The following is a 25929-nucleotide window of genomic DNA, read 5'->3' as shown; positions in this document are numbered from 1 at the left end:
CTGCATGCAGATGAATAGTTTTCCCTTTAGCAATTATAAAAGGGATTTGCTGAAAGGCAGACAGTACAGTAGCTGTATGGCTAGGTGTTGAAACTGAAGAATTAGGGAGATACATTGTATTTTCTTTTTTGTTTGACCCTTATATCACTTATATACTTTATTCGTAGAAACAGAATCGTAGAATGGTTTGGATTGGAAGGGATGTTAAAGCCCATCCAATTCCAACGCCCCTGCCGTCTGCCACTGGATCAGGCTGCTCAAAGCCCCATCCAGCCTGGCCTTGGACACCTCTAGGGGTGGGACATCCATGACTTTTCTAAGCAACCTGTGTCAGTGCCTCCCTACCCTCATAGGAAAAAAAATTCTCCCTAATATCTAACATATCTTCCAGCATAAAACCATTCCCCCTTGTCCTATCCCTGTACTCCCGGATCAGGAGCCCCTCCCCAGCTTTCTTGGGGCCCCTTTCAGTACTGGAAGCTGCTCTAAGGTCACCCTGCAGCCTTCTCTTCTCCAGGCTGAACAACCCTGACTGTCTCAGCCTGGTCTCACATGGGAGGTGCTCCGGCCCTTGGATCATCTTCAGCATCTCTTCTGGACTCAATCAAAGAGATCCATGTCCTTTCTGTGCTGAGGACTCCAGCACAGAATGCAGGACTCCAGGTGGGGTCTCATGAGAGCAGAGTAGAAGGGGAGAATCGCATCCCCTGACATGCTGGCCACACCATATAGCCCTTCTTAGTTTTTGCCTCTGAGTAATCGTCGAGGTCATAAATGAAAGAGGCCTAAAGTTTTCTGGTCTCTTTACAGCATGGACTCTGTAACTGTATAAAATTAGGCCAAAAGACTCTTTTTCCAAGGGAATAATCTGCCCCGCAGTATTTTTTTAAACTATGACCGCAGTAATCTTTTTCCCAAGTTTTAAACTTCAAAAGCTTTAGCATTGTGAAAATTTTATGTTTAATAATTGCCTTTTTGTTTTGAAAGCTGTACTGCGTTAGTGCCGTATAAAAACCAAGCAGAAAGAGCAAACACCAGTGTTTTAATGTATAGTTAATTTCTAAAAAGTCATAGAAGAAGCCAAGGTGAAACCTTATAATTCATATAGGAGAATTAGTGCATAAATAGGCAAACAGATGGGGTCAGCTAAGGAACTGGAAACCAGGAAGACTTAGAAATGCTCCCCCGCCTCTTGGTTGTCTGGTTAAATTAGGCAGATATTGCTTATGTGGCTTTGTGTCTGTAGTGCCTAATGTTATTTTATCTTGTCTAGAAAATTCACCTGATGAGTGAAGATGTGCAGGTTTAATGCCAGATTTGTAAGACTTTTCTCTCTGCCATTAGAGTTCCCTTACTGTTGCCCCATGGAGTTCCCAGAATGCCTGTACCAGAGAGAAGGACGAGGCAGTTGTCAGCATCACTTTTCTTCATTTCAGAACAACTGACTTGCCATTGTTGATGACTCTGACTTCTCTCTCTCATTTAAAAAATTTAAATAATTGGTTTCTTTCAATTAAAAGAAATGCAACTTGCTTTAATCCATCGCTAGTGAAGCATAGAGCTGCTGTGAAGGGTCTAGCACTAATACGTATATTGTGTATAATGGAATAGTATGAGTTTTAGAGAAGATGTATAAGCCTGTGTGGATTTCTCCGAAGATTTTAGGGTAGGATTTATATATTAATATTGAAAGATACTTTGAACAAATTTGGGTACACTGATAGTTGGATACTACAACAACAGTGCTATATGAATTTCTCTTGAAGTAGAGAAGACAGCAGCATTTGGAAAAAAAAAAGCTGAAGTACTAAATAGCTTAAGTTAATACTTGCAAATTATTTTTATGTCAGTACGTGCATTTTTTTACCTGGAATTTTGATTTTACTGAAATGGAATGATGGGAGCAGGTATTTTCTGTCCCTTAAAAAAACTATAAAAAAACACTTCGCTAATTTTTTTTAGGATAGCTACTAAGTTTGGGTACCATAGTTTCTGTGTGACTGTTTCAGAAAGTTAGAATTTTATTTTTCAGAGGTGACACACAGACTGTCTTTATCAGGCCAAAAAAGATATGCAGTAGTTTGCCTGGAAATTCATTTTTTCATTTCTGTTGGCACCCATGTCTTGCTTCTTTACTGCACTGCATTGCCTGTTTTAAGCAGTATCAGAGATGGCCTCAGAAATATGAATAAAATATTTGGCACGGTCTCCAACCAGGCTTCTCATCTGGTCCTATAGAAACGTTCACTTATGGAGAGAAAATAATTTAAACTACATGCTTTCAAGAGCATGGACTTATGCATCTGAATCTGTCACCCTTTTTTTCCTAAATAAATAATTTCTACTCAGCTGAAGCTGTCTCTCAAAAATATCCTAAGATGAATCTGTACCCGTGAGCAGGGTTACTTATCAGCTTTACATCAGCTTTACTTTTTTACAGTTGCTCAATACTGATAATGCGAAAGGAGGAGCAACATCACACCTTCCTTATGCAGATATACCTGACAGCCTCCCTTTTTGCCCACGAAGGAGATAAGCACAAATGAGTTAGAACTTGAAACTGATAATAGCAGCAGTGCTTGGAAGAGCTTTTAGAATTTGAGACTCAATAGCAAATTACTGATGCAACAAGAATGGAGCAAAAAGAAAGCTCACCGTTTTCTCTTGAGACCTCATCAAATAGCATTCTAGTTTCCCCAGGCTCAGTTTTTTACCTCCTTGTTTGGTGTTTTCAAGAGGGGAAAGTTACTGTAGAGCACTGAAGTACCACAGCCAGTCAGTCTGGAAGCAGAACTTCTAACAAGTGTTTGTCAGCCCATTGACAAGGCTAGAAGTGCACTAGAATAATAAACAGACGTGAGAGGGGAAGGAAGACATAAAATTCACTCCACTACATGAAATACATTACTTTGGGCTTTTTGTTTTTAGCTCCCACTAGGAAATTGCCACGATTAAGGAAAATTATGGCCTATCAATGATACTGACGTTGGGTATTTGTCAATTATAGTTTAAACATTTTAAAGATGTTTGTCTTCTGATCTCTGTGGATCTTTTTTTCTCATGGATCTCATCACCACATTGCTGCTCATGCAGTTTTTGTAATGGAAGGAGAGTCACGTCATGACTCATCTTTGGATGAGCTTGGGCAGAGGCTAAAGGGAACGGCTGCTGGCGTGTCTGCAGGGTGCAGCCTTCTCCCTGTGTCAGGGCTGAGATGGCATTGTGGGACATCAGTGAGCTCCTTGGGAGGGTGCTGTTTGATACCCTGTGAAATCAAGATTCTGACTGCACTTAACTTCCTGAAACCATTTCGGCAAACCCAGGTCAAATTTTAATGGGGTGGTTATTATTTGTTTTCCTAATCCACATATAACTGGTTGGTCTATTTTGAGATGCATCACCGAATAGTTTACTTTATGGATATGATAGGTATTCATTGTGGCACTTGATTGTGGTATTTTCCACTCTTTCTCTCACTCTTGCATGAAATTGTTGTATTCAACATAAGAAACAGCTTCTAGTCTTCAGCATTACAGTTTGCTGATGCAGTTACTGCATGCGCCAGTTCGGTTCCTGTTGTTTTGTTACAGTTCTACTGGTAGATGTAATCCCGCACTAGACTTGAACTCGAACTGTTCCCTGAACTTCTGTTCATTAGGCTGTGGATCTGAATGCATGCATGTAGAACACTCAGAAAAGTGACAGGTCACCTTCGTTCTTATCTCTTTTCATCTCTGCTTTTCCTCCTTGGTCTCTCTTTTGAGTTGGTTATTTTTTCTTTTTTTTTGTCTCAAAGGGGATAGGAGTACCTGCACGTTTCTGAGAGTCAATATTAGACCTCTTTCTCCTTCTACCACAAAATATAGTTGGAGAGTAAAACGAAGAGAAAAAGTTGTTCATGGTTAAAAGTAATTCTTTCAATCATACCATAGCGTTCATAGTCTTCAGACAATCTGCTCTGTTCCCATGATAAGGATTTGCCCTCAACCAGTTCTCTCCTGCTGCTGCATTTGCCACTCCTGTTCGGCGGGTTCTCTGAGCATGAAACCTCTCCTGCTCACTACAGTGGGAGTTCTGTGTATCAGGACTTTGTGTCATCCTACTTCATGCTCCACGAGAAGGTTGTAAAGTTCTTTGAATTCTCTGGGACAAATTACACACTTACAGGTGTGTAGTTCCAAGGGCAGTGTGGATGACTGGCACACATTCCATAATGCAGCATAAATAGTAGAATCACAGGATGATTTGGATTGGAGATGACCATTAAAGTCATCCAGCCCCCCTGCAATGAGCAGGGACACCTTCAACTCCATTAGGTTGCTTACAGCCTCATCCAACCTGACCTTGAATGTTTCCAGGGATGGGGCACCCACCACCTCCCTAGGCAACCTGTGCCAGTATTTCACTACCCTCAGCAAAAAAAAATTCTTCTTAATATCTAGTGTAAACTGCCTTTCTTTTAGTTTAAAACCATTACCCCTTGTCCTATTGCTGCAGGCCCTGTTAAGAAGTTTTTTCCTATGTTTCTTATTAGCCCCCTTTAAGAATTGAAAGGCTGCAAGTTTGGTCTGTTCCTCCTTAGTCTCCTGTGTGAGTGTTACATAAGAACTTTCAGGAAACCTGCAATAAAAGAAGACAAAGCACTCTTAAGGATTTATAGTTTTTTGTCAGCCTTAGTGTTAGACCTAAGGCAAATGAAAGCATCCATTGTTTTTCGGTGCACATTCATTTTCACACGTAAGAGATAGAAATTATGTGTCCAAGATTCCTCAAATATCCAACAGAAGTGGGGTTTTAGCTCATCTTCAGTGCCAGTGCAGGCTTTTCATTGCCACCTCCTTCTTGCTCTTCCATGCTTCACTCTCGCTGCCTTTCTGCTTACGGCCATGTACTGGTAATATTGGCATTTCTACAACAAAGTCTAGACAAGTAATGTTGGAGTCACAGAGAGAGAGAGAGAATCACCATCACCCCATCATGCTTAAACACACACACTCAGGCAGTCATACATATTGCAAGCCCATAGTAATTTAAATAGGTGGCAGTGTAAGGACAAATTCTCCTGGGTTTATGCTATTTCAAGTTTCACTGACAGTACAGCTCAGTCTCTGGAGTCCTAAAGGTTTACACTCATCTGAATTTCAAAGTAGCTGGTAAAGCCTTCAGTTAACACACTACTGCTGGGCTGATTTTCTTTAGGAAGTCGGCGTCACACCGACTTGATCAGTGGAATGCTGCTCAGCTTCTCCAGTGCTCTCTGCTTTACAGTTGCATAAGGGATAAATACAGATTCCTGACATATATTAGAAAGCTGCTGTACCAATTAGGCAAAAAGGTTGTCCGACTAATTCTGTTCTTTTAGTAATGCTGTAATAAAGTGACTTAAAAAATCATGATCCTAGGGAAGATGTGATATTTGAGAAAGCGAGGGATACTGCTTACAGCTTGTTATGGAAAATATTAGGAAGGTGCTTGGCAAGCAGCATGAGTTTCTTCTCAGCTTTTCTTGCCTCCCATCTGCCTGCTTGACTTTGTTCCACTCCACAAATGTAACTTCCTTGCATTGTCAGCTGGTGAAAGGGTGTTGTTTGAGGAAATGGTTCATAAAAACTTCATTAAAGGTTTCGGGGGGAAATGGCAAGAACAGTAAATCTGTCAAAACAGGTTATTCCTGTCCTCAAATGAGGCAGCTGGCAAGCCTGGTTATAAGGAGAAGTCTCAGTGCTCAGCTACCTCATGGTTGAGCCTGTTTCCAGGTCTGAAGGCTCCTATAAAATGCAGGCTGGTTTGGTTCCTTTGCTTTGAGCTTCTTCTGTAGTCTCTGAATATAGTCTGCAGTTGAGGAGAAGCTGAGGGCTGTCGAATGCAGCCCAGATCGCAGTTGGCATCATCCGCAGCGTTCAGCCTTTGGAGCAGGGCCTGACAGATGTGTCATTTGCCTTTGCTGCTTTTTCTGCGGTGAAGGCACGGGACCCCATCGCTTCTGACATCCTGTGTTCATTGCCCCTTACCCACCTCCAGCCAACACCTGACTTCTTCAGGGGGTGACGGGTGGGAGAAAGGCTATTGCTAGGGTTGCTTTTCTGGAGTAAATAAGGCTTCTGCTGCCAAGCATTCCTAGGAAACATTAAGCAATTCTCACTTTTCTGTAATGCTGTAGCTGCAGATGGTCCTAGGTATGCTGTCCCACAGGTGTCAGTATCATCACCAGTACAAAAACAGCTCTGGTAATGGGACTTAGGAGGTGGTGAAGTTGGAAGACAGAAGGATTTTAGCTCAGATTCATCAGTTTTTTGGCTCCTGTTTTTGGCCTGAGACCTTTTTGGGGTGTTAAGAGGGCTCAGAAACTTGTGTGGATGTCAGAGACCTAGAGAACAACCTGAAGTATATCATAGAATCATAGAATGTCCTGAGTTGGAAGGGACCCACAAGGATCATCAAGTCCAACTCCTGTTTCTGCACAGGACAACCCTAAAAATCACACCATGAATGAAACATATGACTGGAACTGTTGTGTCCAAGCAACCCAGCAGCAGTGTCTTAGATCTTAATAGTATATTTTCCCTTTATCCAGTACACTGAGTTTTACAGCCGTGGTTATTTTAGTGTTAGGAACAAGGATCTAACAGCCGTGTGCAAGAGCATGTTGTCTGACAGGGGGCTCACAGTTTAATGACCAGAAAGGTAATGCAGGATTGCTTGTTTCTTTTCGTTTCCCAGCCTCAGAGTTTGACATAGTCTGAGTCTGACGGAGAGACATAAGAACAGTTAATCCAAATTAAATAAAGAAGTGAATTCAGAGTTGAAGGGGCTCTGCTTGATCTTAATTTATTCCTGTAATGAGCTAACTGAAATTGATTAAGGTCACTCTTACTTGTCCACAAAAGTAGTTTCTGTAATCCATTTCTAAAGTTAATTTGAATTAATTTTGTCAAAATTCTGCAGGCAGAAAGCCCACTACAGTCTCTGCATGAAGACTGCAAGCACTCAAAAATAAATCTGCCTGGCTACATGTCCTCAGTGCTACAGTAAGTAGTTGTTGTAAAGAGGGAGGCAGTGCAGTATCCCAGTGGTTGCAGATAGCACAGTCTTACACCACAGGGCCACATCCCCAGTGTCGAAGTCCCTCCTCTGTGTGAAACCATTGCCTTGAGCTTGCATCAGGGACTAAGGGCTCCTAAAATCTGATCATTTTTACCTCCCCCCTCCTCCCAGTGCAGTAATTTCCTTTACCTTGGCTCTCACGTATGCCACCTTCACCCACAGCTGAGAGAGCAAGCCTTTAAACACTTTCCAACACGTAAGCCAGAATTATTCTGTGGTTCAGCTGCTGGGTGAGACTAATAGCAGGTTCCCCAAGGAACGAATGCACCACCTGGCTGATGGGCTCCAGTTGTCTGGCTCTGTGCCTTGAAGGCTCCTGCACTGCCAGATCCTGCCAGTTAGTCCCAGCGTGTAATTTTTTGTTGTTGCTGCTGTTCTTGTCAGTGACTCAGCCAAGATTGTTTTGAAAAAGCTGTATCTCCCTTTTAAATTCAGGAAGGTTGTGAAAAAGGAGGAAAGGATGGGTGCATGGGAACTGCTCTGAGCTGTTTGTAATATTCCCTCTCTCAATTACAGCTAGACTATCACTCCTGTGCTCTGCCTATGCTGCTTTGCCACATGGAAAAACTCTCTGGGAATATTCTGACAGACTCCTTCTTCTGCCACTTGGAGAGGGATGTTGGTTTGTACGTCTCTTCAAATTCAGGGCCCTGTCAGATGGTATTATTAAAGGATTTTGCTGGTCATAGGCACTAATTCAGTGGCCCAGGAGATCCATTTTATACTCAGAGCTGCCTAGGAAAGGCCTCTGCTTTTATGCAGTAATTCTAAGGGATATGCAGAGGTCTTTTTATCTTCTGTCTTCTCAGATGCTAAGTGCATTGACTTCCCAAGAGTCACAATCCCTTGCTATCGATTGATTGTTTCAGCAATAGTTCAGCCGTGGAGTATGACAGTAAGGAGATACGCAGCAAAGAGACGATGCATTAAGATTACAAAGAAAGATCTGATCTCCATCGTGATAGGCACTACCCAGTTCTAAAATACTCTGATACCGTAAAGCCTTGTTTGTGAAGCCGTAGCTACGCTGGGCTAAAAGCTGCGCCCGTGCACGGAGTTACACGTGGAAATGGTCCAGGAGCTGATGTCGATGTAGACTGCGGCTGCCTGTTAATGAAGCTGTTTTTATTGCTGCGGTGCCCGGGATGCGCGCTGGCGGGCTCTCAGCAGCTGCTGCCTGCCAGCAGCGGTCCAGCCTGGTTCATGCCTCACTGCTTCCCAGCATTCCCCCGGAGCGTGGCAGGGCTCGTGTAGGTGTTTCTCATACCGCTCCGAGGACGGCTAAATCGTCTCTCACATGGTTCAGAGGGGAGGCGTTTGTCCTCAGTTCTGGAATAAATACTGTCATCTCGGAACACGGTGCTCTTTTTCCTAGTCCTCTGGTGGGGCAACCAAGGACATAAGCTGGAGGACACTTGGCCTGGCAACAATGGAAGCTTGTTTGTCCAGCCCCAGTTTGAGTTTGCGTATTTGTTTGCAGAGACTTTACTGCTCCAGTTTTTAATGGGGTTTGCACAAGGAAAGAAGTTTAAGTAGGAATTCATTTAAGGGAAGACTTGGACCCACCTGCTGTAGTTTTTTTCCTTCAATAGAATTTTTTTCTCCTGAGCTGCAACCAAGAGTTGTCGCTACAGGCAGGTCTGGAACAGGCGTTTCTGCTGCTTTTAATAAGCATCTGTATTATTTAGTTCTAGCACAGTACTGAAAGGGGCTGTGGGAAAGCAGGGAAGGGGGTCTTGATCAGGGAGTACAGGGATAGGACAAGGGGGAACGATCTTAAGCTGGAAGAGGGGAGATTTGGATGAGATATTGGGAAGTGATGTTTCCCTGTGAGGGTGGTGAGGCACTGGAACAGACTCCTGAGAGAAGTTGTGGATGCCGATGGGATCGTACACTTAAGTACACAATAAAATTAGGCCTAGCAATGAGCCAGAGCTTAAGATTAAAAATAACACTTTATCTGAAGCTGAAAGTAGTTCTGAGCTGGAAAAATCAGTGACACTATAATAAAGCTATCTGGACTCTGAGCTTCTGAGAATATATGATCCACGTAAAGATGTCTGCGCAAAAAGGACAAATGCTTGGAGTGGAACAAAGGATTTGTGTTTCCAGTGTAGGTGTCTGTAAGGTATGTGTTATCCAGCTGTACAAATCTCCAATCGGAGTCATGTACTCTAGGTGGAATTTATTTTGAGCTGCTTTCTTTGGCACCACAGTTGACCTTGAGTTAGGCAAGTGTACGTAAACAACCTGCTAAAAGGCTAAACTGCTTGTTGAGTGGTGGTGGGGTTTTTTCACTCTTAATTTGTCATGGAACGATGTGAAACTCATAGTAAAAATGAGTACAATGAGTGTGTGGGTGTCATCAGTGTGCATAATTTGCTGACTAAGTGCTCAGTTAAATGGCAGCTAAATCTCACTGACTTGTATTAGTTCTTATTAATAAAATTGTTCCATGGGTTCTCAGGTGCCAAAGGGTGGAATTGTTCTTTTATTCATATGGCAGGGATGGCTGACTATAACAGCTCATTCTTTAAGGAGAAGGAACAGACCACATCTTACCTGCTCTCTGTACTTCGCAGAAGAGTGGATTCATTAATAACAAGAGAATGAGGTGTTAAAAGGCCTTGCTGGTATCCCTGCAGTGAGAAAAATAGGCAAAAAAAGGACAGGAGTAAGTTGTTAGTAATACAGGGGAAATGGAAGAATTCCCAGTTGGTGACCCAAATGTTGATAGGTTCCATTTGGGATGCTTCAGTGTGAACACCTTGGGTTTCTGAAACAATGAAGCAGCTTTTCTTAGCCCAGACAACTGCTAAGTTTCACCCTGAGGTGATCACCAGTTAACCTGTTCTGTCTGTCCTTTGGTGTGTAACAGGGACGCAGCTTTGAACTTGAGCGTGCCTGCTATTCTCCAAGCCAGCACGCACAGAATGGCATTAGGCTTCAGAATGTAGGGGCTTCTGCCCTTCAGTCTGCACGTTATGCTTTGCAGTCAGTAGGCACAGGCTGTACTGATTTTAGACTGAAACCTTTTTATCCTTGCATACATCTTAAGGGATAGTAAAGAAATCAGTGGACTGCTTGTAAAATAAAGCACTAACCATAAGGTAGAATCAAACACCGAATGAGTTTCAGCATCCACATAAGCAAAGATCTCCTCCTCCATCCCCCAAGCATTGCTCTTGCTTGTCAGGGTTCCTTCTTTTAAACTCTTGTCCTCCTGACAAATGAGTGATGGTCAATGTGAATTTCCATACCTTTGGTCTCTTGTCCCACGTGTAAATCCTGGTCAGAATTCTGCATGCGACACTGAGTAATCGGAACAGCAATGTGGAACTACTGGTTAGATATGGCAAGAAACAGGAACATGAGTCTCATTTTCTGTCCTTTGAAACACAGACAGTAAATAAATAATAGAACCACTGATTCTGTGAGGCATCTCCTATGCATTTTAACTAGAAGCAAATGGCATTGCCCTACTTCTAAATAAAACTTGCAGGTATAAAAATATGTGAATGTGAGTTAAAAGAAGAATAAATCTTCTTTCCTTTGACTTAACAACCTCTATTAGTTTTAATCCTGCTATCAATTTTAATCCTGCATATTTCTGACTATTAGCTTCCTTTAACTGCTTATTTTTTAGGTAAACTGAGCACAGATACTCCTGAGGTCTGCTGTGCTAGCACTTTCAGTTTTCTCTGCTTACTATAAAATACAAGAACAACAACAACAAACCCAAACACCATTTACACAGTTTTACTATTGGTTAACATTCTGATATTTCCAGTGAGGTTATCAACTCAACAGCTGTTGAATATAAGATTGTAAAAACACCCTTTTGTTTAGGTTTCTGTATCACCTTGCTCTAATCACTGTGAGAATAAAGAAATTTTCTTGGTCTAGAGTCACATCTTGTATGTAGTATTTTCAATGGTAGTAAAATTTTAATGAGAGAATTTTTAATATAGTCCAATAGGCTGTGATAAAAATTATCTTGCAGCAAAAAAAAGCATTGTAAGGCAACATTTGAATTTTTCTAGTATTCTTGAGTATCAGCTGTGCTTTATACTTAAGACACATGGAAAACCAGAAAAGCCTTTAGTTAACTGCTTCAGATTTGCCCCTTCTCACAGATTTTTGAGACTTTATTTTCAGGTATATTGGTGGTTTATCTAGCAACAGATATAGAGAGACAATAATTCTTTTAGTTGTACTGTATTGTTAATTTGTTCGCATTTTTCATATTCCCATTAGTGTGCCTCTGTACTTAAACAAGCAAAATGAAAAAAACTGTCTTGTGGGTTCCTGCCTGGAGCGTTCTAAGACCTCTAGGTTCTTTGTCTGGCTTTGCTCTTGATCTGTGGTGTGCAGATTTAGTCTAATTTATTCCTTTCTTTCTACATTTTAAGTTTGTCTGCTGTCCAATGGTTATCTCACTTGTTCAGATTTTTAATCAGTACAGGAATGTTGCTGTGTTTTTCACAAATCTCAGTAGAAGCCTTCAGGCATTACTAAAATAAACATAAAAAAGTCTGCACTTCTTGTTTTCTCCTCAGACAAAGCTGTAGTTATTCTGGAAGGGTAGAGGACATCAGATGAATTGAGCACTGATTTGAAGAAATTCTTAAGGACAGAACTTAATCATTGGGGGTTTTTTGTTTGTTTGTTTGTTTTGGTTTTTTTTTGTTTACAGAATGCTTTTGACCTGACTTGAGCCCCCCCAAACCTATTAGTACAAGAATGACTGATAAGAGGTCTTTTTACATGGTAAATGAAATAGAGACAGATTCATAAACTTGAATATTTATTCTTGAGAAATTACTAATTCAGGTGGAAGCTAGTATGGTTCATCCATGAGCTGTATGGTGGACAAGAGAAACGTAGGGGACTGCTCATGAAGTGTACTGATGACTCTCATTTGGGAGGTGTATTCATGTCAGGTGGGTATTAGTTTGTGGTACAGAGGGATTTAGGGCAAGTTGTAGAAACAGGTTGAAATTCACTTTTACTAATTAAGAGACCTCTGTGCTTTTGGGGACTGAGGATTTTTGCTGTATAGTAGGAGTTTACTGTGGAATGACTGTAATGAAGAAAGTTGACGTCTTGTTTGATTACAGGATGGCAGTGGGTAGCTCTTTAAACAAACAAGTGTTGCTTCAGTGTAACGAAAGAGAAAATGTATCTGTCAGGACATAAATCCATAAGTATATGACACTTGTGATGGGAGAAGAGCCATTTTAACTAATGGATGATGTTGCCATAAGAAAAAAGTTTATGAATATCTCATTAACACATTTGGGAGAGGAACTAGAAGAAAATGAATCCCTACAGCAGCTTTCTAGCAGAACTTGTAAAGTTACATGTTTTAGGTTGGAACTTGATCAACTTCTGTAAGAAGTTGTGTGGTGTTATAGCCTGTGATTGCTGACACCTGAACGTGATACACTGGAAAGCTGCATCCATTCCATCCCTCTGGGTGTGAGATTTTTCTGCGTAGTGCTGCACCTAAATTTCTAATAAAAAAGGACATGAAGTCTTCACTTTAGAGATTGCATTAGTATATTCTTTTCATTCTTGCAAAGAATAGAATATCACAAGGATGCTGGTGAATTAAATAAGCTCCTGTTCTGCAGACTGCCACGAGTCATGTGGAAAGCTCACTGCAGAGGATGGACACAGTTGCAGAACCTGGTAATACTGGGTTTTGCTCATGTCCTGGTGTATCACGTCACAAACTGAGGAGCTCCTGAGGTGACCATCGGCTGGGATGTATTGTACTGAAAATCCTGACACAGAGAATGCCACTTGTGTTAAGGCTGAAGAAGAACATTTACAATATTGACCTCTGCCCATCACTGTTCATACTGTGGGCTTGTAACATCTATGTTTTCATGAAGGTTGTTGTAGAGAAAATTTCTTTTGCTTCCCTGTTTTCTGTGTCTCTTTGCAGAGCATGAACAGAATGCTGCCTCACTCCGAGCAATACTCAGAACACAAGGAAAAGTATTCACTTGTGCTAAGGATGAGAAGTGGGCAGGAAAAGTGGATGTAGTGTTTAAACTGTCTTCTTTATTAAAAAGCAGGCTCTTGTGCTGGCAGCACTGTACACTGAGAGTAGACTTCTGTGTTTCTGGTCTGTTTTGCTTGCTGGAACAAACATTCACGTGTGCTCATGTACTTGCATGAGCATCAGTGAGTTTTCTTTCATGTACAGTGTTTACAGGCTGAGACTTTAGTTTGATAGAGCCACTTTTTTTTGCTTTCTGACTATCTTTACAGCTATTACTCATTGTGAATTAATCCTTCAGCTTTTCATTTAGGTCTTAGCTCTCTGCTTTGAGGGTTGAATCCTCCTTGAAAAACTCAAGGATGTAAATAGTATTCTGCCACTGACAGAATGTAAATATTTTTCTTTTCCTTGAGAATTGTTTGGCAAGTGGATCGCTTGCAACCAGCCTGTATCAAAATTAGAACCATTCACAAAAACCTTTTCTAAATTTTTTAAAGGCAGTGGCTGAAACAGGAAATCAGGATTTCGGTACCATAGTGCATGGTTTAGTAACTCCCCAAAGCTCAAGGTAAAAAGATGGCAAAAAGAATTAAGATTGTCAGCTGGTCTAAACTGATGCCTCCAATAAAAGGAGGTGGGTGTTGATGTCTTCTCCCAAATTATAGGTGATAAGATGAGAGGGAGTGGCCTTAAACTGTATCAGGGGAAGTTTAGATTGGACATTAGGAAAAATTTCTTCACAGAAAGGGTTATCAAGCACTATCAGAGGCTGCCCAGGGAGGTGGTTGAGTCCCCATCCCTGGAGGGGTTTAAAAGGCAGGTAGATAAGGTGCTCAGGGACATGGTTTAGTAGTGGACAGGTATGGTTGGGGTTGATGATCTCAAAGGTCTTTTCCAACCTTATGATTCTATGATCACCTTTCCCGAAGAGAAAGGGTTTTTTTAAGTATCAGGGAGAAAAATCAACTGTAACTAGCCGAGTTATTTATTGCAAAGTTATTTAAATGCCAGTAAAGTTATTGTAGAGTTATTTAAAGCTATTTATTGTAAAAGTCTGTTAAGTGACAGCCTCTAATGGCACTAAAAGTCACTCCTTAAGCTTAACACACTTCCCTTCTTAAAGAAAAAACATTTACTTAACAGACAAGATGCCAGTGAAAAACAGAATTATAGCAAAGTTAATTAACTAGATGATTTTAATAGGCCCTATTTTGTTCTTGGCAACAGAGAAGATATGACAGTCAGGTGTCTGCCAAATGTTTTATCTGCATGTTATCCCTTCGTGATCCATTGCCTGGTGCCTGAATTCAAAGCCAAGCCAGGGGAAAGCAATCAGTATCACCAAGTTCCTGAGCTACCTTTGAGTGTGGAAAAGCAGAGGGAGGTTGTACATTATTGTAGCTTTGCAAACACTGTGCCTAGCTTAATGGAAGATCAGGTTGTTAAAGAAATCTTTAAATGAAGTGTAATGGGAGGCTGGCATTTTAATCTTGCAAACTGCTATAAGCTCAGTGTATCACAACTGGAGTATTTGCATTTCTTGCATGCATACATTGAAATCCCAGTAGAATTGACTCAGCCTCCTTCCTTCCTGCATGGATACGCTGGGAAACATGCAATTTACTCTTTCTCTTTGCCTTCTGATAATGATTTTAAGGACAAGGATGCCTGGGCTGTTTCATCAGGGCTGTCAGTAGCTCAGCGTGTGACCTCAGAAAATAACTTGGCATCTATATGGGTGGAATTTTTGAAATTAGCTGCCTAAAATTAGACATCTAAAAATAAACAGCTTGTATTCTGTCAGTGAAGGGTTTTTTTCCAGATTATGTTGTTGGAAAAATTTGGTTTCCGTGTTTGTTTACCTGTAAAGCTAAGTGGTGTTGAGAGACACAATAAAATATTCTAAAATCTTTGTACACAGAAAGCATGTAAACAATGATGTTTTGTTTTGTTTTATTTTATTTTATTAATTTAATTTAATTTAATTTAATTTAATTTAATTTTTTTTAATTTCATTTTATTTTATTTTTTTCCTGAGGAGGTAGGAATTTTGGCCTTAACCTGATAAATCAGCAGGTGACAGATGTAAAAGTGGGGAAAAAAAAGCTCTTTTGAAGTGTTTCTTGATACAGCACTGGGATACAGGATGGGGATCACTACTTCAGAGTGTAAAGCAATGAAAAGAAGGAATGTGTTCCAAAAGGGATTAGGAAAAAATATAGAGAATAAGTGCATTGATAGCTGTTAAACACTGATCTGGAGGCAGTCTCAAGCTAAACGACCATTTTACTGCAGTGTCAGGGAGAATCTAGAAGCATTGTTCATCATTTGCCCGGGTTCATTTTCTTTTTCCCTTAAGCACTTCCTCTTGACTCCTAGCAGAGACATTGCAGGTTTTAGATCTTTATTTATGCCTTACATAATTAAAATACTGTACAAGTTAATTAATGTTTTTAAAACATTGAGATCATCAAATGAAATGGATATGCAAGAATTTCAAATGATGTCTGAAGGGGGTGGGAAGCTCTTTATCTGGCTGCAGAGATTCGGGGTTCTGCCGTCGGCCCAAATCTACTCATAACGAGTTTATCTCCAGGCTGCTGCACTGGATCCAAGGGATGTCTGGGGACTGGTAGTTCTGTATTAACATAGGTCTTCTTTTAAAGCATGTGACAGTTTACAAAATGCTCTGGGATACACCAGGATGAAAGGTACATAAATTCATGTAAAATGCTATAATTAAGATGCAATTAGCAATGCACGAGAAAGGAAAGTTTGCCTGGCGACACTTTATATGTCTATAAAGTTTCATTTTCTGGAGCACAGGATACGTGGCAAAACACTTGTTCTAGGCAGTTACCCTTGAAAATAATTGTTGAGTGCAAGCTCTGAGGAAGTTATTGTGAATCTGCTTCTGCTGTGAGACAGAGGCCCTGACAACAATGCAATAACTCCACAGGATGGGGGAAAAAAATGCAGGAAGAGTCACCTCTGGAAAGTGTAAATGAGAAGAATAATTACTGGCAATGAGGAGTCTCAGCCTAGACTGGGAGATGAGGGAAATTGTTTGCTGAAGGAGGAAGAGTCTACTTGTCATTTTGCTCCTGTGATCTGTTGGTTCTGCTGCTGTCACTGATGAACCAGCTCTGGTGAAAGGAAGGAACTGTGTTGGGGGCATCTTCTCTTATGTGGAACTTGGAGTGAGGAGGAGTAAGGAAATAAGTTATGAAGGATCAGGGTAAGTTATTTCCTTTGATAAAAGCCTACTGGTCTCCTTTAAAGTGGTTTGTTTTTTTTTTTTTTTTGTCTTCTGTGGTTTACTTATTTTTATTTATTTTGTTGGTTTGTTTATTTTCAGTAAAAAAATTTCTTTAAACAGCAGATGTAATGGCTGGACTACTGGGGTAGGATTCACAAAACCTAGACTCAGATTGTAAGCTGGGCATAGAGTGTTGCGTTCCTGGACAGATCATTGAATTTGCCTGGTGTTTTCCTCATCTGTAGTATGGTAAGAATATCTCACCAGGGGTAAAATCTTCCAGGGAAAAGCCTGAGCTAATATGGTCCAATGCTGTCCAGGAAGAACTGCTTTTCAGAAAGAGGAGAAATCGTGATGACTTGTGTGTCTCCCACTAGATGCAACAGGAATGTGCTCCCTCATGAATCTGTGGCTGTCTGAATTAGCCAATAACGTTCCTGATTAGTGGGTTTTCTGATAGTAAGGAGTTTGTGATTGTGAGTGCTTTTGTTTGGGTTACATGAATACTGGAGTGAAAAAAAAAAGGCATTAAAAGAAAAGGAGAAGCACACAAATGAATCCTTAAATGTAAGGGGTGTTGCATTATTGTTCTGTGTAATGGAGTCGTGTCACTGTTGTCTTTCTGTTCTTCTGACACCAGTGTAGTTCTGCATATCCCTTGCAGCATGGGAATTGATTATTCTCAGTCAATTTGTAGGAATTACAATATGCCTGAGAAGTTTATAGGATGGAATAAGCTAAATCTGATGAAATTGCTGGACAATCAATAGCTAGCAAGTCTCTGCTGAGCTTTAATAGCCAGCAAGAACATCTCTCTGCCTTGTCACATGAGATATAAGGGGTTTTTTTTCATGGGAATAACATATGATGTTTATGACAGCACACTGGAAGATTTCAAATTCTGAGTTTCTGGAGGCTTCGGACCTTCAGCACCAGGAATTGTGTACTGGAATGACTGAAATGAGATTGAGTACTGAGTAAAACGAGTGAGAAGTGATTGCTTCTCCTGTGGTGTACTGAATTGCCAGGTATGGTTAGTTAATTTAACAGAAATGGGAAACAGCATACAATCAATTGTATTACAGAAGCGACATGTACATAGCTATATAGAAGAATTAATAAGTGTCTTGAATATTGTGTGTAATGCTATACCTGCTAGTAAGACATAGCTAGTGTGAATGTGATGACTTGTACAATATGTAAATGTATATTAAATCATTCTCATCTTCCTTCCCTTTCATCTCTTCACGTAAACACAAAGGATATAAATGTGGTTAACTGCAGAAGTCACCCTGGCATACTTAAGGAACTTGTCTCTTAATGAAAACAGAAGAACTTATTTCTGGGCCCAAAGAGCTCCTCTTCACTGTTGTATGAGATGGATACACAATATCCAGTTGTAACAAGGAGCAGAGTTAATAAAATAAATAAATACTGGTGGTCAGCACTTCCTGGGAATGTAATGCTTTAGTCTTCTTGTCTACAGAACAGGAATAATTGTATCTCCTTACCACATCAGAGTGCTAGTAGTGGTAATTAAACTGTACGGTGCTTTGATTATTAAAAAGAAGAATAGAGGTGGAGAGAAAGGCAGTGTTTCTGATGAGCTAATCACTTTCAGTCAGGCGCGTTTAAGTCCAAATGGAGTGAACGCCCTGTCCTGCGCTCCACTTAATTTGGCAGCAAAGAAAGTGTATAAAGCCAGAGGAGGAGAATGCCAGACTGAGAATAAAGGTAGAGAGACCAGATCCTGCGCCTGTGTTTACATTTGTCTGTGCATCTTCATGACTGTATTTTTAACAAGCTGGCTGAGAAGATGATAATTCATTGTGGGGAAAGTAAAGTCAAGAGTTCAGGAAATTCAGAATTTGATGTTTGAGACAGGGAATTAAAAGTAGTTGGCCAAAATTTTGTTGGATTTAACAGTTCCCACCCAAGAACTCAGAAGTTTCATGTGTCTCTGAAATCATTTCATACATGTTTAGAAGAGAAAGATTGGGGTTTTTGCTGTTGTCTAAAGCGAAATCTTAGGGATAAAATAGGATTCTTGTTACAGCGGCATCTCTCAGTCCATAATAATGTACAGAGTATAAGAAGTGTGTTCTAGAGGGGTAAATTGTCAGTTTGTAAATTGTGCACTTTGTGTTTGACTGCTTTTCAGTCTTGTTTCCTAGGACATAGAGGTTAGACAACTGTTGTGTAAATCTTCCCTCTCTCCTTCTTTCAGGGAAACAGAACTTAAAGATACAAACCAGTAGCTGGGGTACAGGAGAATGGTGAGAGAGTGAAAGAAGAGAGTGTGCAGGGTAGGAGGTATGGATGGACACTGAAAATACTGAAGACATCTTAAGGGTTCTGTGGATTGATGTAACGAATGTGGAGAGGATATGGGAAAGCATACAAATGGAAAGGAACTGCAAGTATTTCTGGGAATGGTATTGCCAAGAGAATGTTAAATGGAGGTAGGACAAACCTGATGGGTGTTGAGGATGTTTGGCTACACATCTGTCAGGAAGAATAAGATTCATTAATTCAGCTGCTCATGGAACATTTTGTCTCTGGATACGTTCAGCTGCATAGAAGGAAATGCCTGGAAGTCTACACTTCTAGTCAGCCTAATTGCCTCTGGCTGGGTGGGGTGTTGTGGGAACCCAGGGGAGACACTTGGGACTTCAGCTTTCCCTCCTCTAAGTGTTTGTGGAAAGTGGTAACGGTGGGTTTTTTTGATCCCCATCTTCCACAGGCTCTTACTCTTTTGCTGTGGTGCAGTAAGACTGTGAAGTGGAGACCAGGCACAGAGTAAAACAGAAAGAAAACAGTCTCAGGACAAAATCAAGTCTGTTTGCCAGTCAGCCTGTGAGGCTGGTGAGGATCCTTTTGTATGAACAAGAAAGTCATCACTAATGTCAGTGGCTTCGGGGTGGTCAATACATAAGAACATGTCACTATTTGAAAGACAACATACCGTGGTCCTGATGACTAATGGAATATCTAGAGGAAAATATTCACTCTTCCTTTAAACTGTTTGGGAACACAGACACACCTATTTTGCTTGGGCTACTCCCTCTAGTACTATTCAACCCAGGAAATAGTAGGAGTAAAGCTGCAGAGTGAGCCACCTCTGAAGGTTCTCAGTTGTTCCTCTAGCATGTCATCTGTACTCTGAAGGACTGTAGCTCTTGAGATCCAGAACCATTACTGCTTGAGAGCCCACATGGAAGTAGAAATACATCAGAGCTCTGCGAACGGCAAAGGTTTGTCCTGGGCTATAGCTCTGCTATGGAAATCTCTATTGATAAATTAGATAGGTTAAGCCATTCACAGGACATTAGTTCTTGGATTTACAGGAGAGCAGGCTGAGAAAGCTCTGTTGGACTGAAATGGGGATGTCTGTTCATAGAGCAATTTCTTTATTTTAGGTTGTTTTTCTTTACTGATTTAGCAATTAAACATCTTCCCAGTCTGGTGTGTTTTATGGACAGTGAACTTTGTTCCATGGCTGAACAGCGTGTGCATGCATCCATGTGTTTCTCCCCTGGGCTGGATTTTTTAATAAAAGGAGCAGAGCACAACTCGGTAGAATTGAACAGGTTTGTTACCCAGCTCTGACTGCGCGTGTATTTTTGAGAGAGATACTTCACTTGCTCTGTTTTGTAGGTTCTCTGTCCTCTAGGTAACAATGACAGCACAGCTGTTGCAGAGGGTAGGTTCTGTATAAGAGTTTCATAATGGAAGGTGGCATAAAAGGTCAACGTATTGTTAATTAATGCTTTGAATGAAAAGCTGATAACCGATCTGTTTCAGGGTGCTACTGAGGGCAGCTTTCTTCAGAATTTAGCCTGAGGAAGCGTTGTGCAATCTGTGACTTACTGCGCACACCTACGAGTTCTTGGCTGTCCTGCAGCCGTCTGTCACTTCTGTTTGCCTCTGCACAGAGAGGCAAGGCAGCAGGATCTTGAGTGGCTGTCACTGGCGAGCAGGACTTTTTCCTTGTTCAAAGGTGCCGCAGGTATAACTGTGCAGTGCAGAATGCCAGCGTGTAGTGACCTGCAAGGAGGCACTAGGAGCTGAGGCTCAAAGCACTGGGATTCTAAACACCAAAAGCACATTCAGCACAGTTTTGGTGGTATGTTACAACAAGTGATACCAAGCGGAGGCATGCTAATCTTAGTTTGCTTAGTAAACACTTCTCTCTTTTTTATACCAAGATCTTAGAAAAAAGGCAGGGAAGAGGTGTAAATAAAAAGAAGATATATTTAGCTTTCTTGGAAACTCAAGTGTGGGCGGTTGTTTTCTCTGTTATGCTTGGACATCTAAACCCTTGGGGTAGCGATTTGGCTTCAGGGCTTAGAGCTGGAAGAAGTAAAGTCCTATTTCTGCTTTGCATTGTCTAATCCAATATTTGTCTCTTGAAAATAATGTCTGACACAAATATCGTCTATCTTTATGGGTCTTGAGCTTAAAAAATGTGCAGGTAGACATATTAAAGAACTGTGTACATCTCTTTAGGACAAGTATCACTTCATTTTAAACAAAAATCACAACTTAAGCTTTCTACCAACAGTTTATAACAACAGAAAAAATATTTTTTTCCGTTGCTAATTAGTCTTTGTTGGCCAAACAATAGGTACAAGTGTTCTCTTTCTGCTCTTTCCCTCAACGTGTGCTGAATTAGATGCCAAATTACTGCTTTTTCCCTCCTTATTTCTTTACTATTTTATTTTTAAAGCACTGTGTTGGATTTATTACATTAATATAAATTAATCCTCACAGAATTACAGTGCAATAGTTTTTGTTTAAAATTAGCTATTTCTGTATTGTTGTGACGTGGGAAACTACTATATCATTGTGTGAATGTACTGACCAAATTACATTTATCCACATCCCATGGGGATTCGTTATAGTGAAGTTAGGCTGAATGTCTGGTTCTCTAGTTCCTGAGCGGATCTACTGAGATTTGGGGAAGTCTTGCTTGTACCTCTGCCTGCTTTGGCTAATGCAGGTGACCTTATGTGGATATGGAAATCTCACTGCAGGGTCGTACAGACAAAACTCCTGCCTGCCACACTGATAAAGCACAGGAGAGATGATCGATTACTTCTCCTTGCTACTCTGCAGGTAGCACTTTGCACTTTCTCTTCCCTAGCATAAGGAGAAGGCTGAGGATCCAGCCCTTTTGAAATGTAATATATAGAGAGATAGTCAGGGGATATTTGTTTGTAATTTCCTTAGTGGGTAAAGAAAACAGATTTTGTTACTTTAGTTTCCAATCAGTTTCACATGCTGGCTTTCACATTCCAGAAAAATGATGCACTGATTCTTTTTGTCAGATGTCTATTTTGAGTCAGAAGGCCTGACCTTATTCTGATAATTCAGTAGGCAGCTGGAGAACTGCAATGTTTTACTTCTTCAGAATCAATTAATTGATTCTAGGAAACGTACTGGGAGGGCTGGGATTCCAAAGAAAGCACAGATGTGGGTAAAACTAAATAATAAAATAATGATAAACCCACTACAAAACAATGCATTATCTTGTAATTCATTCATAGTTAAAAAGGAAAAAACTGGAAGCTGCCAGCTAGTTGCAGTCTCAAAACTATTCACAGCATATGTTTATAACATAAGGTTCTCTCATGATAAATCCTGGTGGTCAGCACCTGTTTTAATTGATTCATCTGAAAATATTGCTCAGCACTGCTAGAAGAAATTCATCAGTCAGTTTTTAATAGCAGAGCCTGACAGGTTGGTTGGTTTGCCTGCTTTCTTTAATTGTTGTTGTTGCTGCTGCTATTCTCAATTGCAGAACTATTCCTAAATAATACTGGGGCAGAACTCTCACTAAAAACCCAAAGATGCGTAGAGAGTGTTAATGACAGAAGAGATGTGGAAATTGGACTGGAAACTGCATGGGAGAGGGATTTGGGTTTTAGTCATTGATTTGTCAGTGGTAAATATGTATCTTAACGAAGTGTTAGTGTCACACAAGTAAAAGAAAACTAAGCTCTGCTCTAGGCTGAGGGAGTGTTTACACTTACCAAACCCCAAACAAACCAGCCTCCTAATATGGAATAGGAATAGCTGTTTGCACTCTACATAAACTGAAGAACCAGACCTCCCAGTGCGGAGTGACAGTTCGGATGCAACATTTAATGTATATTAAGTACCAGAAAGTAGAGAGACTATGATGATGGCTAAGAAGACAGCAGCAGATTATGTCTTAAAGATGGCAAGGGCCATCTTAACTTCACATTGTGTTATAGTTTACTGCTGTAAATCTTTGTTGCATAGACAATGTGGTAAATGTAAATCAAGCAGTCAACGTATTGGTCTTAGATTCTTTATAGGTATTCCACTTGATTCATTCTCCATTACTGTAGGTGATGATACCACTGGAACGATTTTTCCTAGTATTATGAAACCTTATTTCATGGAATCATTAAGGCTGGAAAAGACCTCTAAGGTCATCCTGATAGATGCCAAATGCCCTCCACTTCCACTGCAGGAACAAGACTCTTGATTTAGTACTATCTTTGAATAACTCTCTTAGGATTTGATAGGCACAGGTTCACAATTTCGTGCATGTCAGGGAAATATCATAAGATAAGGCCTGTCCTTTGTTGAGTGGCACTGGTAAAGAACAAACCCAGCTGTACCTGTCATCAAGGCAAGGACGTGTTTCTCCTTTTGAATGTCCTGTCAGTTTCGGAAGTTTGCTGTGTTTCTCTGTCGCTTTTCCTGTTGGAGCCAGATTACAGACCTTAATTGAGTAGGTTCCATCAAGAAAAAACAAACAAAACGAAACCCTGGAGTACCCAAGAGGACCAAAACCTCCGTTTATCCAACACTAGTAGTTACATGGTATGTTAGATGTCATTTTCTGTCATGAATAAATTAAACAGTATTCCAAGTCTTTTGTCTGCACCATTAATGTATTTTCACATATGTCCAGGCCTCATTTTTTTTCTGTACAGAATGTGACCCTTGTGCGAGAAGTGAGCTGCTCATTGAGTCATAATTCTGCTTAACTGGCAGTTTCCTAGTTTGTGACATGGCTCTCGATCACTTGTGTGTGTGTGTGCATCTGGTTTAACCAGGAGATAGTGCTGACCATGAGAGGAAAGGTTCAACAGTGCTGTAGGATTTATTTAGTTACAAAACAAAGATTAACCAACACAGCATATTTAAAGCTGCTTTTAGTAGGAACGTTGGCAGTGGATGAACTGATGTCATTTCTGGCATCCTGTAGCACTGCCATACTTTCCACTATATAGAAAGGTAACCTCCTATTCTTAGTTTTGATGGACATTGACAAAAAGTTTGTACCAGCTTCTGGTAGGTATTGTACTTGAATTAGTCCTTGTAGTACAAAGAAGGAATCTGTTTTAGGGCTTTGCTGAAGGTGGGTGAGGGCAGCATGACTGCAATAGTTCTCCTTTTAGAGTTGCGCATCTGAGGATGTTATGGTGTTGGAGACCTTAAGAGTTTGATGCCGCAAGAGAAATATGAGATATAGGTACTTGATTGTTCTTATAATCATGTGTGCTGGTTGTTCAGCTACTGTAGAAGAGAGTAGGAAATGTTAAACTAAGATGTTCAGAAAGCCCTTCAGGGACCTGGAGAAGACTTTCTTCTAACATCATTATTTGTTTGGTATTTGAGTAAAGCTGCTGTGTATATTTCTGTAATCATGACTTGCCAGAAGAGAGAGTTTAATAATATCCAGTTTATTTTAATACATAACAAGAGGAGTGGTGTTTGCTTTGATGTCATGCTCGTAATGCTGCTCTTTATAAAGGTGCAAGACATAAATATGAGGACTGAAAGAACATTGAGCTTTAATCTTTGATCTCTACTTCCCAACTTATTTCTATCTCAGTTACTGTGTAGTCTACATTGAGAAGAGAACGGTGTGAAGAGTTTTTCCTCTCAGATAGAAGGAAAACATCAAAGTTCAAGAAAGGAAAAGTAAAGAAAAAAGACCTATTAAAGGAATTACATTTATCTTGAAAATCTTTGCTCACTTGAAGCTACCTTTGTGATTGTCTGGAAAAGCAGAATGGTTATGGAACACAATGGAGAGCTATTCTAATGAACCATATCAGCTCTTGGAGCTTCTAGCTGATATAATTTAATTCTGATTTTTTTGTTTATTTTGATTTTTGTTCTTTAAGTAGTTCTTTACAGGCTATTGAAAACTCAGCTCTTAAATAGTAGTGACCACAAGTAAGTAGAAGAAAATTAAAAGTTTAAAATGTTTTTTCACATCGCTTACTTGTTTCTCAAATATCTGTTTGAATGAAAGATACCTGAATATTAGTGAGGATTAGGAAATAAACCAGTTTCCTACTGAATGTCTGAAGGACTGCCAGCTTCTGCCAGGGTTCTTTTTGCTAATTATTCCCTAGAGTGGCTTAGGTGTCTCTTTAACTTCAAGCATCGTGGTGTGGCCCCATGGAAGTTGAGGGATTATTTATAAGCTCTGAGAAGGGCAAGCACTTGAACTGTGTTGTTGAGTCAGTTGTTCAATCATCAAGAGTCTTGGGGGTGCAGAATGTTTTATATTTTTGCTTCATATAGCTCTCACTCTATTGTACGTACAAAATCAGACCAACTGTCAGCAATTACAGGTTGTTTTTTTCCCTGCGTGTAAGTAAAAAGGATTGGTATTGCTATAAGAATACATGGTGCAGTGTTCCTGACATTATAGATCAATAGATTAGCTTTGTGCTGCCAGGAAATAAAATGCTGAGCCACCTCATCTTGTAATAATACAAGAGACGGATCCATTAATGCACACACTATTATTTTGTGTCTGAAAATAGTTGAGAACTGAGCTTTTATTTTTCTCCATGACTAGTCTGAAGTAAACATTGGAATTGATAAAGTAAGGTGAATAGCCTTTTGTTGAATCATGCCTTTTGTCATAACCTGAGAACTATGCATTCTTCTAGTCACAGCAACCAGACTAACAGTGATTTTGCCTGTTTGAGGCAAAGCTAAAAATGGAACTTTCAGATCAGAGAAGATGTAGAAAATTCATTTGTTTGCCTTATCTGTTAACATGATTCTCCAGGGGCAATGAGCACTTTCAGTGTTAAGGAAGGGCTGCAATCTATTAGAAAATCATTAAGAAACATGGTAATTTAGTTGGAAGGTAATTAAGATCAAGGAGAAGCACTCAGCTATGCTCTCTATGACCTCTTTTTTTAATTCTGAGCAGTTACCCCTTAGAGTTATTATCAGTGGTACTTCTGTAGTTCCCGTTACTAATGTACCTATTGTTATAAAACCCTTTTGAGGGTGAAAAGTGATATGGGGAAAAACAATGGAGGAAGTTAAGAGAACGGCTCGGGGACCAACCACAGGCCTATGGGAGAGCAGAGACTGCATGTTTCTCAAAACCCAGGTTAGCATTCCAGCTCTTCAGTCCTACGTTCTCACTGTTAATCTCACTATTTGTTAATAATTTGAATAATTGATTATGGAAGCAGATACTTTGATAGCTGTGATGGTATTGAATGCAAAAAATGTTTTTCAGCAAATAGTTTTGCTC

At 40.3% G+C, this 25929-nt stretch overlaps 1 protein-coding gene across 2 annotated transcripts in view; it reads left to right on the top strand.

Moving 5' to 3' along the window:
- Window positions 1–25929, top strand: part of ABLIM1 (actin binding LIM protein 1) — a 204894-nt gene that overhangs the window by 32865 nt on the left and 146100 nt on the right. The window contains exon 1 of one of the 2 annotated variants that reach the window (XM_069863739.1): window positions 19474–19630. The exons of the other annotated variant lie outside the window; for it this stretch is intronic. Within the exon in view, the coding sequence (XP_069719840.1) occupies window positions 19591–19630 (40 nt within the window). The 5' untranslated portion in view covers window positions 19474–19590. Of the gene's footprint in view, window positions 1–19473; window positions 19631–25929 lie in introns of those variants that run through there. 2 annotated transcript variants of the gene reach the window in all.

The sequence above is a fragment of the Phaenicophaeus curvirostris genome, chromosome 9 (assembly GCF_032191515.1).
Source record: "Phaenicophaeus curvirostris isolate KB17595 chromosome 9, BPBGC_Pcur_1.0, whole genome shotgun sequence".
Taxonomy (NCBI): domain Eukaryota; kingdom Metazoa; phylum Chordata; class Aves; order Cuculiformes; family Cuculidae; genus Phaenicophaeus; species Phaenicophaeus curvirostris.
Note: the sequence above shows the minus strand (reverse complement) of the source record. Positions and strands in the feature narration are given on the sequence as shown.